At 35.7% G+C, this 16,078-nt stretch overlaps 1 protein-coding gene across 2 annotated transcripts in view; it reads right to left on the bottom strand.

Annotated features, from left to right (window-relative positions):
* Window positions 1-13,902, bottom strand: part of LOC149542812 (uncharacterized) — a 55,079-nt gene extending 41,177 nt beyond the window's left edge. Inside the window, exon 1 of one of the 2 annotated variants that reach the window (XM_089797701.1) lies at window positions 13,469-13,902. In XM_089797701.1, the coding sequence (XP_089653827.1) occupies window positions 13,469-13,737 (269 nt within the window). In that variant the 5' untranslated portion in view covers window positions 13,738-13,902. The remainder of the gene's footprint in view (window positions 1-13,468) is intronic. The other variant, XM_089797702.1, reaches the window with a different exon arrangement.
* Between the last annotated feature and the right edge of the window lie 2,176 nt (window positions 13,903-16,078).

Here is a 16,078-nt window from a genome sequence, read left to right as displayed (position 1 = left end):
ATTCACACTTATCTCATTCCATTATCGGGCATGACAATAAACTATTCAAAAAATGTCCCTTTTGTTTATCGCAGGTTGCAATACCAAATGACATCTGAATTTTTATTTGCCATGGAAGCATGAGGTGATAGATGCAATGTTTTAATTAATTACGCGTCTCCAGTTCATATTTCTTGATGTGTCCGCTACTATCCACCAATATTATGAAATAGCAAACTGCTCCCACGAAAAGATAAGAAAATTCAAACCATTCTATCGGGATGACCTTGGAATGCTTGGACCCACATCAGATATTTATCGAAGACAAAGCACATCATTTTCTTATATTTTCCGTCTCTCTTCATACTCGACGGCTCCTTTTGTATAAAATTTACGATGGCTTCATGACTTTGGTGTTAATAATGATGATGTCTCCATCTTGTTTGTCGTTAAACAATATAGCACATTCAGGTTTAATATTTTGTTGTCCGCAGACCTTTGTTATTGTTATCGTTGTTGACACGAATATTATAATCGATTTGTGTTACCAATATATCAACTGTTCTATATTTGCTAGCGCAAATATTGGCTGGGAATCCATGATGACAGCGTATAATATATTTTGATTACAATTAAAGCTGCTCCCAATGATGCTAAAACATCAGAGAGTTCCACTTGCTGAGAATATATTCTAGCTCAAACTTTGCTCATGTCTACAAACTAATTCAATTTCCTGGCATATGATATTTCTTCATCATTGTTAATTTAATAACTTCATACTTATTTGATTTCATGTTTCTCCCGCCACAAGATTACCATGCTCCAATAGCATGCTTTCGGTTTCATGTTTCTCCCACCACAGGATTATTGTGCTCCAGTAGCATGCTAATTCCATCAGTGGGTTTTGTCAATAATAGCGTGTGACTTGAACATATGTTTTGATACAGCAGTTCACGACTCGGGATGACAAGGTGCCTTACTGAAAAGCTTCAAGTGTAACAGATGTTGTGGGTATTGTCAAAGAGCATCAGTCCATCAGCCTGCTACTAGCATTCCTGTCATGATAGATATGGCTCGGCTGGGAGAAGATAGCCTACAGTGTTTTGGAGAAACATACAACTTGCTGCTTAGAAAAGAATCACCATTCGTGGAAGGCTGGGAATCACAAGAGTATGATGTCAAATCTCCTACAGTTACTTCATTACTTGCATCCATATATGGCATGGTTTGAAGTTAAAATTGTATCAGTCCTTGCCTGCTGAGCAACAAGCTACAACGGTACATGATTTGTAGAGTTTGAAGCATATTCACATATTTGTTGTTGGTGTACAACATACTCATTTGTAATGTTTATATCAGGGGCAGTTATACTTGTTTGTGCATTTTGGAATTCCTTAATTGTAGATGAAATGGTTTCAAATATTCTCGCACCATATCCAGTTTTGTTTATTTCCATCAATAACTTTGTTGTCCTCCCTTATTCTCATCTACTTCCAGGAATGCGTTGATGTTCCAATGAATTTCATCAATAACTATGGCTACCTTGCAGCAAATATTCATTCAATCTTTCTATTGGGACCTCCTTCAGTGATAGTGCTCCGGTGGATAAGACATACTTTATTCCATCTATAGTCAAAGAAGTTTCAGCTATGCAGGCTCCTTCTAGCGTTTTGAAACATATTATTTGAATATAAGTAGAGGATTTTCTCTTTGCCACTATGCTTGGGACTCTAAAATTTGCCAAAATGTATAGTTTCATCAGTGGCTCTTGTTGGGGACATATGCCCCCTCTGGGCATAATGAGATTCCAGCTATCTCTGGGTGAAGCAGACCAAGCATCCATGCTTAACATGATACAAGGTGAAATCAGGTGGCCCTAGACCCCCGAAAAATTAACATTGATTCTTTCCTCTACCAAACACCCGATTCTGATCATGCAGCAACTCGCTTCTTCTAGTCATGGTATGCTTCTTTACTTCTACTTCATCAATGTCATCTTTGGTATCTAACTTTTGTTTAGCCTTTGAGAGATCATCAGGTGCACTGTACTCTTTACTGAATGGAGGCTCCCTATGTACTTACTTGATCAGTCATACCAGCATCTAGATCAATTATTTCTACGCGGATGTCTTATTGCACACAATCTGATCCACCACCACATTCTGGATATTGTTTATCCTCACAAAAAGGCTTTAATGATAGCTCATATTCATAAAATGTTAACTCTTTCTCATCAAGAATTCCATCAGATATGACACTTGGAAAAATTTCAGAATCATTCTCCTCATTGTGCTTAGCTGATTTAATGTCATCTTCACATGCTTGTTGTACTTCCGGCTCATAGGATGAACTGAAAGAAGTCTCATTTTCTGAATGCATATCCTGAATTTCATCAACTTCAAAATTAGGACTGCTATCTTCATCATGATGATGATGGATTTGATTGCATAGAAATTCTTCTGTTTTAAGGGATTTAAGATCATGGAGAACTGAGACATATTCTTATCTACTTCCTCATCAAACAAGGGATTCGAAAACATAGAAAATTCAGGCATACTATCATGAGAGCTTTTCTCCAACTCCTTAGATGTTCCATTACATATATTATTAGCAAGTAGCATATCTTACTAAATTGATCCTTCTCGTAATCATCATCTATTTCATCTAGCACCTCCTACATATGCGCCGATCCATTGACTTGTTCATGTCAGTGAATTGAGAAAAAAAATGGTCCATTTTTCTCAATATGTTTCTGATATTACATGAATAACAAAGCTTAAATCTCTTCTACACTAAGAGAATCCTCTTCCTCATATTTACATTCGCTGCCATTTGTTGTCATACAAATATCATCATAATTGGATTCCTCCTCAAACTGTCCATAAATTTCTTCTCCATTCTAGTCCGAAACATCATTTGACTCATACGTTACTTCAGTCCTACATTCATTCTCCTCTACAACCAGTTCATTATCCATAAATTTGAGAAAGATAAGAAAATGATGTATCATATAAGAGATCTAGTTCTCGCATTTTGTTGAGAAGTTCAAAGGATGAAGGTCTGCATTCTGAAGGTATTTCTTGATAGGCATTAAACATCCTCATGAAGAATTGTACTATTGTACTATTGATTCTTCTTCTTGTTTTTCTAAGTTCAGAAAGGCATCCAAAGGAGATATATAACTTTAACTTTCATCCTCTTCTTATAATATTTAAAAGAGAAGCTTCAAATCCAAGTCATATGGCGAGATTCCCAACTCATAAAATTTTCTTATGAATTTCATGCATGGAGGCATGATGTCTAAAGGTACTTCCCGAAAAATATTCATCATCCTTATAAACAAATGTGCTGTGGATTCGCCTTTATATCTTTCCAAATTGAAAAATGCATCTAAGGGGTGTATGTGTTTCTCCCTCCATGGTGTAACATAGATCCCCTTCCTATTCATAATACATATTCTCCATAGTAGATGAAAAATCATTTCTTTCTAAGTCTTTTCCCTTAGCAGAGCTACCAACTGAATTTTTATTGCATATAGTTGCCACCTCTTTTGAGGAATGTATTGATTGTGTTGATTTTTCAGGTTCTTGCTTCCAACAAACTGATATAACTGTTCTCTGATTCTGATCTATGAAATTTGAAACTCTAGGTAACTTCACAATACTTACTGTGAACAACTCTCCCTAGTAGAGTCGCTAATCTGTTGGTTCCCAAAACCATAGATTGGAAATCCAAGAGCTTGTCAATTCTCCAATAGTATTCACAATAAGTTCTGGCCAACGAATGAGAATCACCTTGATTCCCTTGCACTTTAAGCTTCGCTACAATTAGGCGAGTAAACCTTCACTCCAAACCTGATCACCTGATTCGAAGCTTTTCTATAGCAAATTTAAGCTTTGTGAGTTCTCCAATTGGCAAGGTCTTCAAACTCAATCAAAATGAATATATGTGCTTGCTTGAAATGGTTAATTTTTCATATAATATTTATCAATAGTTGATTAGATGCTTGTAGGAAGGAAGATATAGATTTTTTACTTCAATAATTAAAAGACCAGTGCCTCTGCTTATCCGAGCAAGAGAGTCAACTACAATGAAGATTATCACATACAACTTTATAAATTTCTATGCACTTAAACTATAAATATTTAATAATCAAGAAGTGACAAATCAAATATATATATGCAATTTTCAACTAGTCCAGATTGCACTTTAACTCGTAAGGTAGAGAGACAAACTAGACAGATATGGAAACAATTAGATATTTCACTATATTTTTTATGATCGCATTTAAAACGCCATAAATGACTCTGTCCACTTATCTGACATTAAAATATTTAGCATCTTAAATATGATCATCATAGATATAGTGACTTATCGAATTGTTTTTGTATTTGTGTCCAGATTGTCTCCCTACCATAGGAGTTAAAGTTCAATCTGGACTATTTTAAGATTGTGTATATGTTTGATCTACCGCATCTTGATTATTAAATTGTTGAAACTATAAGTACATGGAACTTTATAAAGTTGAACGTGAAAATCTTCATCGTAGTTGACTCTATTGCCCGAATAAGAAAAGGCATTGGTCTTTTGAATCATTGAAGTATTATTATTGAGTTTATTTTCTCAAGTCATAAAATCTATACCTTCATTCTTACAAACGTCAAATCAATTAATGATAACATTATACAAAGCATTCAACCAATTTAAGCACTCAGCATTCAATTTCATTTTGACCGAGTTTGAGGACCTTGCCAAATGGAAAACTCACCAAAGCTTAAATTCGCTATAAAAAAGCCTTGAACCAAGTAGTCAGCATTTGAGGTGAAGGTCTACCCACCTCAATGTAGTGGAGTCTAAAATGCAGGGGAATCAAGGTGATTCTCGCTCGTTGGCCAAAATTGATTGTGGAATCCTGTTGGAGAATTGGCAAGCTCTTGGATTTCTAATCTATGGTTTTGGGAACCAACACAATGTAGTGCCTGATTCCACTGCTCACCAACACCCAAATTCGACTCACCATGTTTATACTCCCATTTTTTAACCTCATTCAGTCTTATAGACTCACTATTTGAATCTCTCTAGGCTACACCTCTTTTTTTTCCATTCAGCTTGGCTCTTCTCATTGTATTGGGACAGCATACTTACAATCACTTAGCCTCTACAACATTGTTTCTCAACTATCTTGCTTGTTTTGCCTTCATCAAGGTGTAGGCTTCATGGTCTTGAGGGGAAGTTTCTCGCCTTCATTTTCTATGTTCTATTGAACATATTATATTATCTTCATCTTATTCTTGTTATTTTATCTTTACATATCTATTGTCTTTACAATTATCTATCACCATTTCATCTTGCCCAAATTAGTTGTTGTAGCAGTCTAAACACCAAAATAGGGGTTTGACTAAGGTGTGTCTACAAATAACCACCCAACAAGTTTCTTTGTCTTTGTGCGTGAACTATCCCGATCTAGGATATTGTCTCACATTTTTTTGTTTCATTTCATTGCAAAATAACAACATGCAAAGGAAACGATACAGATTTCCAAGGAAATAAGTGATTATTAAAAAAAAAACCTATTGATATGATTCTGGTATAAAACATGCATGGCTGTTACATCAAATATATTGTTGTTACAATGCTAGAACAATTTCTAGCCAAACATAGCCACGTGACTCCACACAATATCATCATAATTCCATCCACAAACAAATCACAGGAAACATCTTTGTATACTCTAATATACCATGGGACTTCATCTATTGAGTTGTCTTCCACATGCAGCTAAAATACAATCATTAGTTCCCCCTAGTTAGTACTTCTCATTATTTACCTAGTGATACCTCTTGTGTAAGAAGTGTGGCTTGTGTAAGTATTTATTTCTCCTTCTCTTGTTCTTCTTTCTCTTCCAGACTTTTGAAGGTCTTTTCTTTGGCTTACTGATGGTTTCCTTTATCTTGTGTTTTTTAGGTTCTAGAAGACAACTTCCACAAAATCTTGTTTTATGCTCATAGTTGCTGCATTTGTGGCAAATCACATTATAATCTATTAATGGAGCGAATGAGTTATAATTCCTATTTGTCCACTCATAAGAACTTCTAATTTAATTCCAACCATAATTATACATCACATGTGCTCTACAATCTCTTGTTTTGTGACCAACACTCACAAGAATAGCGATAAGTTATAACCATAAAAAGAATGTCGAAGCCTGGTCATACATGACTGTCTTGGATGGAAGGACTTTCTAAATTTATCCTTGTTAACTCTTGTAGGAGTGCATGGAATCTTAGTTTCCTTTTCGCTACTTTTACTTTAGATAGGGCCTTTTAGGGTTTCAACAAACTCTTTAGTTCTACTTCATTTAACTTTGGCACTTCTTGGAGTCTTCTTTGTTGGCCGTTTGTTTTTGTCTATATCCAAGGTCAGTCTTATAGTTGGTGACCTTTATTTATTTAATATATCATCCAAAATCTCAGGTTCTTTTCAAAATTGAGGGTCATGTTTAGCTTAGCCATTGTCGTTTCCAACTCTTTCCTCAAAGAAACAATTTTGGATTCAAACCTCTCACATTTTTCTTTAAACATAAAACAAAAATCAGATTAAATATTTTCAAAATTTTACGTTTTAAAAAAGCTTATAGTAAAGGCTACATACTTGCAAAATAAATTTCTAAGTGACTTCATTGGATCCTCTAAAAGGTAAAGGGAAAGTGAATGCAAAGGAGATCCATTGTGGGTATGATTTAAGACTAAAGGGCTCTATCCAAGGATGTTTAATCTAAGGGGGTCTAATATAACTCTCTTCAACTAAAAACTCTTTTAGATGGAACCCCTCAAAGGCTTAAATCATTAATTTTTCTATTAAAAATGTTATTTTAGAAAAGGAAAAAAATATCTCCAAGAAGGGGGACACACTAGTGTGAAAGCTATCATTTCTACACTCAAAGTTATTGGGAGGATGACCAATAAACAAAAGAATAAACTATTCTCTCTCCTACACTTTAGACTCTGCAAGACTTAGGGTGTCACCCTATTAACATGCCAAATTCTACATGGATACAATAGGCTCATGACAATGTACAACAGATAACATATTCATACAAACATGACAAGGACTCACAAGATTCCCCACATCATTAATGTGTTCCCTGTACCCTTAATGCTCATGTATGAATACAATAAATTAACAAAAATAAATAATTCGACTAATGGTTTTTCGATCAAAAATAATTGCATGGAATAGAAATAGTTTCTCTAACTTGCCAGTTCTACTTTAAGAAAACATAGTCTTCAGATAATTCTATTAACATGTTGTAACCAGAGCTCTTCAATTGTTTCAGAAAATAAAGCATTTGCTTTTAGTGCCATTGCCTTACAACAACATGAACCTATAAATGTAGTTTGATTACAAAATTCTTCTTGTTGTGGAAGTGGATGCTTAAACCAAAAAAATTAAATACTGTAGCACAAATTAGTTGTGAATAGATAATGAAGAAAGTAAAATAGAATAACAAACTAACACACAAGACAAATTTCATGGTAAAATTTTGACAAGAAGCCAAGAAATTATCCATGGGCCAAGGTATTAGTATTCTTATGGCTCAAAAAAACAATTACAATCTTTACAGTTGTTTCCATTACACTTACAATAACTATACCTTCAAGGCAACAAAGATATATAGTATATCTTAAAGATAAGAACAATCGTCAAACTTTGAAGGAAAAATAAATCTTTCAAGAAAATAGAAAATGATCACTTAGGGAAAAAACTGCTTTTCTAGAAGATTTGATTTGTTTTAATGTTTATTTTAGAAAGATAATTTGTTTTCCCTTAAGAGATGATTTTTATTTTCTTGAAAGAAAATAATTGATTTTCCTAAATTTGATGGTGGTTGTTATCTTGAAGATATTCAATATATATTTCTCCTTGAAGCAAACTTATTGTAATTATGATAGCAAAAGCTGTGAAGATTGTAGCTGTTTTCTCTGAGCAATAAGAATACAGATAAGATTTGTTTTATCCTTTATTGTTGTCGTTATCCAACACTACTTAATAATCACTTTCCTAATAAAATAAGCCCCACTTGCTTCCTAGAAATATTTGTCACCCTCCTTGAAAACATACTAACTAGAACAGAAAAATTTTGAAACAAATGTACAATAAAATATTTCTACCCTCCTTAACGCTGTACTTCTCTTAAAGAAGAAACAATCCAAACAACAGAGACAACAATGCAAATCAACCCATCATTCATATAAATCAGCAAAAAGTTTGTACCATTACAAATTGCATAAAAAATTTGAATTTTTTGTTTTTCTTACAAAAAAAAGGCTCTAGTATACAATACAGAGGGTTTTTGCTCCTCATGAGTCCGACCTCTACTAATGAAGAAATTCATCCCTTCTATACAAGACTACAAAAAAAACCTCTCTAGATGTGTGACACGAATTAATCAGAAGTAACAAGATGAATCACAAAACAAAACCGCCCAAAGCTGGAATTGTGAACCCCACAAATGGAAATTGTGATTATGTTCTAGCCATTGCAAAAAATTTGTTAGAGAAAATCACATTTTATCCTTACACCTAAAACCACCAAATCTTATTATGCAAACCAAGAAAAATTTCCAGAAATACATAAGAACAATGGCTAGGGGAAGGTTTAAGCGACATTGGGCCTTGAAAACCTAATTAGTACATTAATGATTGCATGTGTTGTCTTCTGCTTCACTGCTAATACTGCTAAGAAATGTGTCTTTGCAGTGAATAGGCACTTCTAGGCAAGAAAACTCCAGTTTGGAAGTTACAGGATCAGATCAGATCATTTATAGCACTCCAAAATAGGCAGCTTGTGGGCACAGTATCTCACCCATGGAGGGATTACTTGGCAGAACCCTCAAAATTTATCCAAAATTTGGCATTAAAAGTTCATAAATGAAGGACTTTCGAAATTTTGGAAGGACAGCTATGAGAGGTCAGCAAAACAGCAAAAATTCAAAGCTTTGCAGGCACAGCATGAAGGGTGGTGCGAAACAGCATATTTTCACCGGATTGCAAAGGGCAATCAAGATGTGATCCAAAAAGGTGATTTTCGCTATTTCAAAAGGAATTTCATGTGGATAGTGTGAAGTCGCAATTTCGGAAAAGAGACATAACAAGGCTTTGCAAAATGGCAAAATTTTGGAACTTCGCGTGGGATGTTGTTAGGGTCACTGCGATAAGGCAATTTTCAAGGTTTTGGTGAGCATGATCAAACTGCCTTAGGAAACAACGATTCTTCACCAGTTTGCGGGTAGTGTCTAGGATATGCCTCAAAATGGCGAAATGGCTTCAATAGCATTAATGTTCATCGCAGTTTTCGGAGAGGGTAGGCAGATAAGCATGCTAAAAGGCCATATGACCGTTGTCAGGATATCTTGGAAAGAGCCAAACATGTGTGGAATATTTTCGACAAGATTTTTGAATTAGTGGCTCATTAACAACCATTGTTTTATTAAACCATTTGCATGAGGTGGTGACATAGTGAAATTTTGAAGTGTGAGGGTTACGAAAGTTCTCCAATTGCAGAGTTGCAATCAGAAAGATGGATTTACCAGTACAGGAGCATCCAGTAAGCCAAAGCCAATTACACAGCCAAACCTTTCTCCAGAGGAAGAGGATAAATATGACATCATCAACAGCATGTACATGATTGCATGGGAGCTGAGGAAAACTTATGCCAATTATGTGAGTGACTATCATGAACTCGAATTGGAAGAGGATAGGATGGAGATTGAGAAGATGCTAGCAGAGCATGGGAACCAGCTAGATGAGCATGCCTACCGGAATGACATGTTGGACATGTTTCGTGGCCTTCTTCCATGATGATTAAGAAGATCTTTCTTTTTTGTTTATTTCTTAGTTAAAGGTTCAAATTCAATTCAAAATACGTGTTCGAAGAACCAATTTGTTGGTATGGCAAAATTTTCAAAACGGTTTTGGGTTCGTTTGGGTTTGTTCGTACAAAAACATGTAAAAATTATATATATATATATATATATATGAAGCATAGCAGCATAGAGTATCATAAAATCATATGATTTAATCATTTAAACAGCAAAAACACCATAGGCATAAACTTTAAACATGTAAGTTGTAAACACAGCATCATGAATCAAGATCATACATATATTTTGTTTTTCAAGTTCAACGTCAAAGATTCAAAACATGAAAATTAAATCATTATCCATAAATCATAACAAGTTCAATATAGCTAACAATCCAATCTTCCAACTCCACCTTGCATAAACTTATTTTTGCTCAATCACCTATTTGCACACCACAAATAATGTTAGAAGCCAAAATAACCTATTTACATTCACTTTTTAGGGCTGCGGAACTCAAAACAATATCAAATTTGTTATAAAAAATGCCTTGAAAGTCGTTTGTTGCCGGAAATTTGCCCGAGTTCGCACCAAATTTGATCCAGGCAGCTGAAATTTGCCCGGGTCCGAATTCTTGGACTGTGGGATGAATCAGCCCAAGAAAATTGAACCCTATTTGAACTTGGGCCGAACCAGACCAGTATTTCAAACTAGTTCAAACCTGAGCAAGGTCCTGGGGGCAAAACAATGAACCCAAGTAACTAAGGTTTATTGTAATATTTTGTGCCTGGTTGCAATTAGTTGTAGTTAGTTAGTTTGACGAATGTGAAGCTAATTGTTGTACCTCTTCGTTTTCTATAAGAAGAGTTACCAGGACCCTAGGATAGATATAGATAGATTTTTGCAAGAGATATATATATACAATCTAAGAACAGGGCATAGCACAGAAGTGAATGAGCTACGTAGATTTTGAGTAGATATTGCAACCAATCACATCTCAATTGTACACTTTTTTTTTTAAATAATTAAATACTCTACTTTCTGTTCCAAAAGTTGTGCATAGTAATCTTCATTAGTATTCAGCAGATTGTCCTCTTGGATTCATATTACCATTAATAGATTGAACTTTCATACAATCTCTTGATTATCAAAAATCACAAGCATTGTGTTTTTTTATCAATTGGTCTTCCGGTGTTGAAGTTAAAAACAATTGAACTAGGGTTTTGTGTTAAGTTGTTTGTCTGGTAATTGATGGTATGCGCACACTCTCTGAAGGATTTTGATAATCGTGAAGTTGATACTAATCTGACTCTATTTTACGCACTTGGAATAAGGAGCTGGTCTTGGTTAGTTCATTAAGGTCTGTTATTGATTGAAGTTGGTGAAGTTCTCTATTATGCTCAAGTGTTTTGTATTTTCAAATCTCAAAGACATTAAGGCATTCTATATATTCAAAAGTTTTGATGTCTCCTTGAGAAGAACTTACAATCTCAAGAGTATCAATTAAGAAATCTGCATAAGTAAGATAATCAGTTTAAAGGAAGTTGATTCCTAAGGGGTACCTGCCTTGGTTGGTAGAGCCTGAAGAGAAAAGGACTTGATCAAGTATCAATCCTAGCCGTTGGCCAAATTGTGTTGAATTACCCAGCATTGAGCAAGCAAGGCTCATAGGTTTTTAACCAACAATTTGACAAACCAACATATCTATCGCCCTAGCTTGCACAAGTACTCAAGATACAAGTTGTTGGGCATTGGGCTAGGTCGTGGGGATACCTCCCACGCAAAACAAAAAATATTGTAGGAGCAAACTGGGGAAAATACACGAGTCAAGACTTGAAATGAACCTAGTAACATATCGCATTTTACCATGGTTCACAAATTCACAATCTTTGTGACTTTTGAACCTACTCCCTTTCTTTTTCTTTTCTTTCATTCCCATCCCTTCTCTTTGTGTTTTCTTTGTCATGTCATATTTTTGGTAAACTCAAAACCTTGTGTTGCATTTTCACAAAGTTTGCAATCCCACAAAATTTGCAACATGAGATACTTCATCACTTTGTTCATTGTCTCTTTCTTTCTTTGTTCTCATGAATGCACTTTTTGCAACCTAGTGAATCGCATCCCACTTTTGCAAAATTTGCAAAATCACAAACTTTGTAAAATCATGAACAATGCAATTCTTTAACCTTCAAAGTTCGAACAACTTCTTATACTTTCCTTGTTCATTTTGTCACACTTATGTGACCATATGAATTGCGTCAAACTTTACAAAGTTCATTTAATCATAAACTTTGTAATGTCTTGTACTTTGACACTTTCCTTTGTCAAAGTTTCACAAGGTTCATGAACATACAAATTTTGCAACTTTTACACCTAACTTAGTCAAAACTCTTAGTAAATAACAATGGGCCCTCAAACATAGAAATATTTGATTTTTTAGAACATCAACTTGTTCTAGGAATGTGGTGACCATAAAGGCAACCTTCAAGCAAAATTTGACTAAGAAAAGCCCAATGTGGAGGTGGAAAAAGGCAACCTTCAAGAAAAATTTAACTAAGGATATACCCAATGTGGAAGTGGAAATAGGCAACCTTCAAGAAAAATTTGACTAAGGATATACCCAATGTGGAGGTGGAAAAAGGCAACCTTCAAGCTAAAATTGACTAAGTAAATATCCATTAGGTAATGACAACAAAGTGGGAGAGGACCTAAGAATTTGTTTCCACCATATGCCATGCAAGATTCTTCAAGTATCCTATGTACTTTTCCTGACCTCCCACCCCTATGCCCGTTGTCCTCTTCTAGTTTCTAAATGTAAGTTTGTCTCTCTATTGTCCTCTTCTTTCCACCAAAAAGTCTTCTAAAGCAAGAACAGAGAAGCTCACAAATTTCATGTCTTCTCTCTGCCTTCCCTTGTACCAGAAATAACCCTCCTGGAAGAAGAATGCATAAATCTAGATAACAGAAGTTTCAATCACAAGGTTAAATCTCTGCAAGAAAACATATGAATAAGCAAATCAAACACAGGAAATACAACTCAAGGAGATGAAGAGCACGAGTTTACCATAAAAAGGGGGAAAAATGCTGGAGCAAACAATCCGCACCCTTTGGATTGAGCTCAGGCAACGCTGTTGGAGCTGATAGAAAAGTGAAAGAATTCAAACTACAACTTGGAGGATTTCTTCATATAAACATAAGTTTCGATAAGAAGACTAATGGGTGGAGAATTAAATCAGGTTTAGAGGAGGCACGTATCAGATAGCAGAAAAAGCCAAATGTCAATGTACCATTCACAAGATGCGACTTGCCGTTGTTAAGCTTGAAATAATTATTTTTTGAAGTATCATATTGATAGTAGAATTGGAAATTTTATATTTTATCATTCCGAGTGATCCAAAACTTCGATGTCCAAAAAACTTAGAGGGCTTGTTTCCAAGTAGCTTTGCATATAACATTGTGAACAGAATTCCAAATAGCTTTGCATATAACATTGTAAACAGAATTTTATAATCTTCGATTTCTATTTTATTTTGACATGGCTAATATATCTAATACAGAATGCCTAAGTTACAGTTTAACAAGTGCAAAAATCCAGTAGAGTGATATAGATTAATGTAGATGCATAGTGACCTGATGAGGACCTGTCTGGCACCCCACTTCATGAGTTTATATACGGGGGGAATAGCGATGAGGGCTGCCACAAAACGAGAGATGGGCGTGTCTCCAGTCCAGCGTGGACGTTCCAGGTCGCCCTCTCCGGAAGAGTTGCTAATGCTCGTTGCCTCCGCTGCAAACTTTATTTTCCTCCTCCTGTGTTGAAGGCGACCATTATCCTGTTTGCAGATTGGTAAGGACTTGGACACCCAACTTCTGTTAGCAGCCAATATCATGCTCGCCATGCTTTGCCTTTCCACTTCTCCTCCCAATGGAGAGGACGTCTAGACAATATCCACAGCGAATGGACCAAATTACTCACAAAATACACTTAATAGCGGACGCGGTTATTCAAATAAAAATGTGTTGATCAAAATTGAAAAAATGGATAACATAATGGATTTTGTTGAAATTTTTAAGATTTGTTTTCATAATCTATAGCAAAAAAATAAGAAAAATATGGAGGAAAAATAAATTTTACTTTTGCTGTGTTTTGAGCATAGTCAATGTCCTTAATAACTATCATTTTATTCCCAATTTAACATTCACTTGAATAATAGCAAGTGGTTGAACAAATAGAACATAAATAGGGAGAGTGTTCAAGTACTAATATTGAAGTAAAAAAGTGCGTTAGAAAAAAATTATTTAAGATTCACAAAGAGAAAGGTAAAAATCTTAATTGTACAATTGAGGACCATGTCTCACTATTTGAGATGTGAAACAAGTAGATGGATAATTCTCAAAACCCTAGGGGTTGGAGGAAAAAGCATATAATGCAATTGCGATATATACTTTTATATTAACGAGGAGTAAAATTAGGTTGATGACCTTAACATCAAAAGTGATTTAGACAACTACTAAAACAAATGCCCCTAATACTTGCCACAACAATAATGAATTGATTAGTTAAGAAAAATATTCTTAAAGACCTACTAATTAAAAATGAATATTAGTGATTGTACACATTATAATATAGAATATAGTCGTATTAGAGTTATCAAAAAAATGGTGGTATTAAAGAGTATATTAAATTTTAAATATCAGAGGATGTTTATGAAATATGGATGGGCGAAGCTTTGCATCAAATGCTAGGGCATTCGTGCCCTAGCCCTATCTGATCTCGGCTCTCTCTGTGCTGCGTTAGTGGAGGATTGGTGTTCGCTAAGTGGGGATTTGCATCAGTCGTTGGAGGGCAGGTTTCTTTGTCGTGCACGGGGTCAGACTTGCATTTTTTCTAGTTTTTGTGGCTGAGCTTTGGGTGGTGTCTTTTCTACTACTAGCGGTCTGCATTATCATGCCCTTGGTGTCTTCTCTGTTGCATGGGGAGGAGGGATTGAAGGTGTGGGTTTTGGCGGGGTTCTGAATAAGGGTAAGGGGAGGAATCCCTCTCCACCCCTTTGGAGTTTATTTTTCTTGGCTTAATGGCAGACTCTAGGGGTGAGACATCGGTGAGGAGTCCTCACTTGGATTTCTAGGCAATGATAGGCTCAAAATCTTCAAATCAAGGGATGAAGACCTTTGATAACAATTTGTTTGCACCGAGTTTTGGGATTTTTGATTTGGGGCTATCTAATGGCTCAAGGATTACGAAGACAAATGGATGTCTGGAGAGGTGCAAGGAGAGACCAAAACTGGTTATTCCTATTGAGATGATTGCTGAAGATGTTGAGTATTATTCACATCATTCAATATATTGTAAGTTTTGGGGGATGAGGGTTTCCTTGCAATTTTTGGAGGATTGGGTAAAAAGGTAATGACTTTTGTGTGCATTTGTGTTGAAATTGATCTTAGTGGACCTTTACCCGATGCAATAGAGATGTGTGCATATTCTTATTCTTGGATGCAGTAGTTGGATTATGAAACTCTTCCTTTTCAATGTCGGCTTTGTCAAGAATATGGCCATTTGTAGCGGAGATGCCCAAGATACAAATCTAGGGAGACCCAACCTTCACAACCTGTGAGTAATCTTCTTGATACAAATAAGGGGAAGAGTATTTCTCTGGATGAGGTTGGGGCTTCTGATGGATTTGCCCCGGTCAAGGCTCAAAATCAAAGTAGGGGTCAAAAGAGGCCTTTTAAAGAAAGGCATGATGAGGGTACCTTCAACAGATTTGAGATTTTGGATGAGCTCAGCCACCAGGAGGTGAACCTGGGATTGATCAACTTGGATCAAGGGCTTGTGGGGTCAGCTCAAGAGGATCCTACTTTTGATGCTTCTATGGACCCACAAGGGGATGATTGTTGGCAATTGGAAGCGGATCAGCAAAGGGGAATCTCTGAGATGCAGGAACCCTTGGCCATTGTTTTTACAGTAGGAGCAGATTCTTCGTCTATTGGGCAAAACATTGGTTTAGACTTGGCAGTGAAGACTAAGCCTCCTCCCAAATTGGGCATTTTATAGAATGATATTAAGAAGGGTGGGGCAGAGAAATTTGTTAAACCTGGCAGAGAAAAGGATATGGAAAAGATTAAACTAGCCGGTGAGAATTTGGTGGAGTTAGGGGCAGTTAAGCCTCTGGATTCTATTTTTTCATGCCCCTTGAAATGATTGCTTTGTCATGGAATGTAAGGGGCTTGAACAACGGC

The sequence above is a fragment of the Cupressus sempervirens genome, chromosome 8 (assembly GCF_028749045.1).
Source record: "Cupressus sempervirens isolate cs-2001-9-10 chromosome 8, ASM2874904v1, whole genome shotgun sequence".
NCBI classification, from domain to species: Eukaryota; Viridiplantae; Streptophyta; class Pinopsida; order Cupressales; family Cupressaceae; genus Cupressus; species Cupressus sempervirens.
Note: the sequence above shows the minus strand (reverse complement) of the source record. Positions and strands in the feature narration are given on the sequence as shown.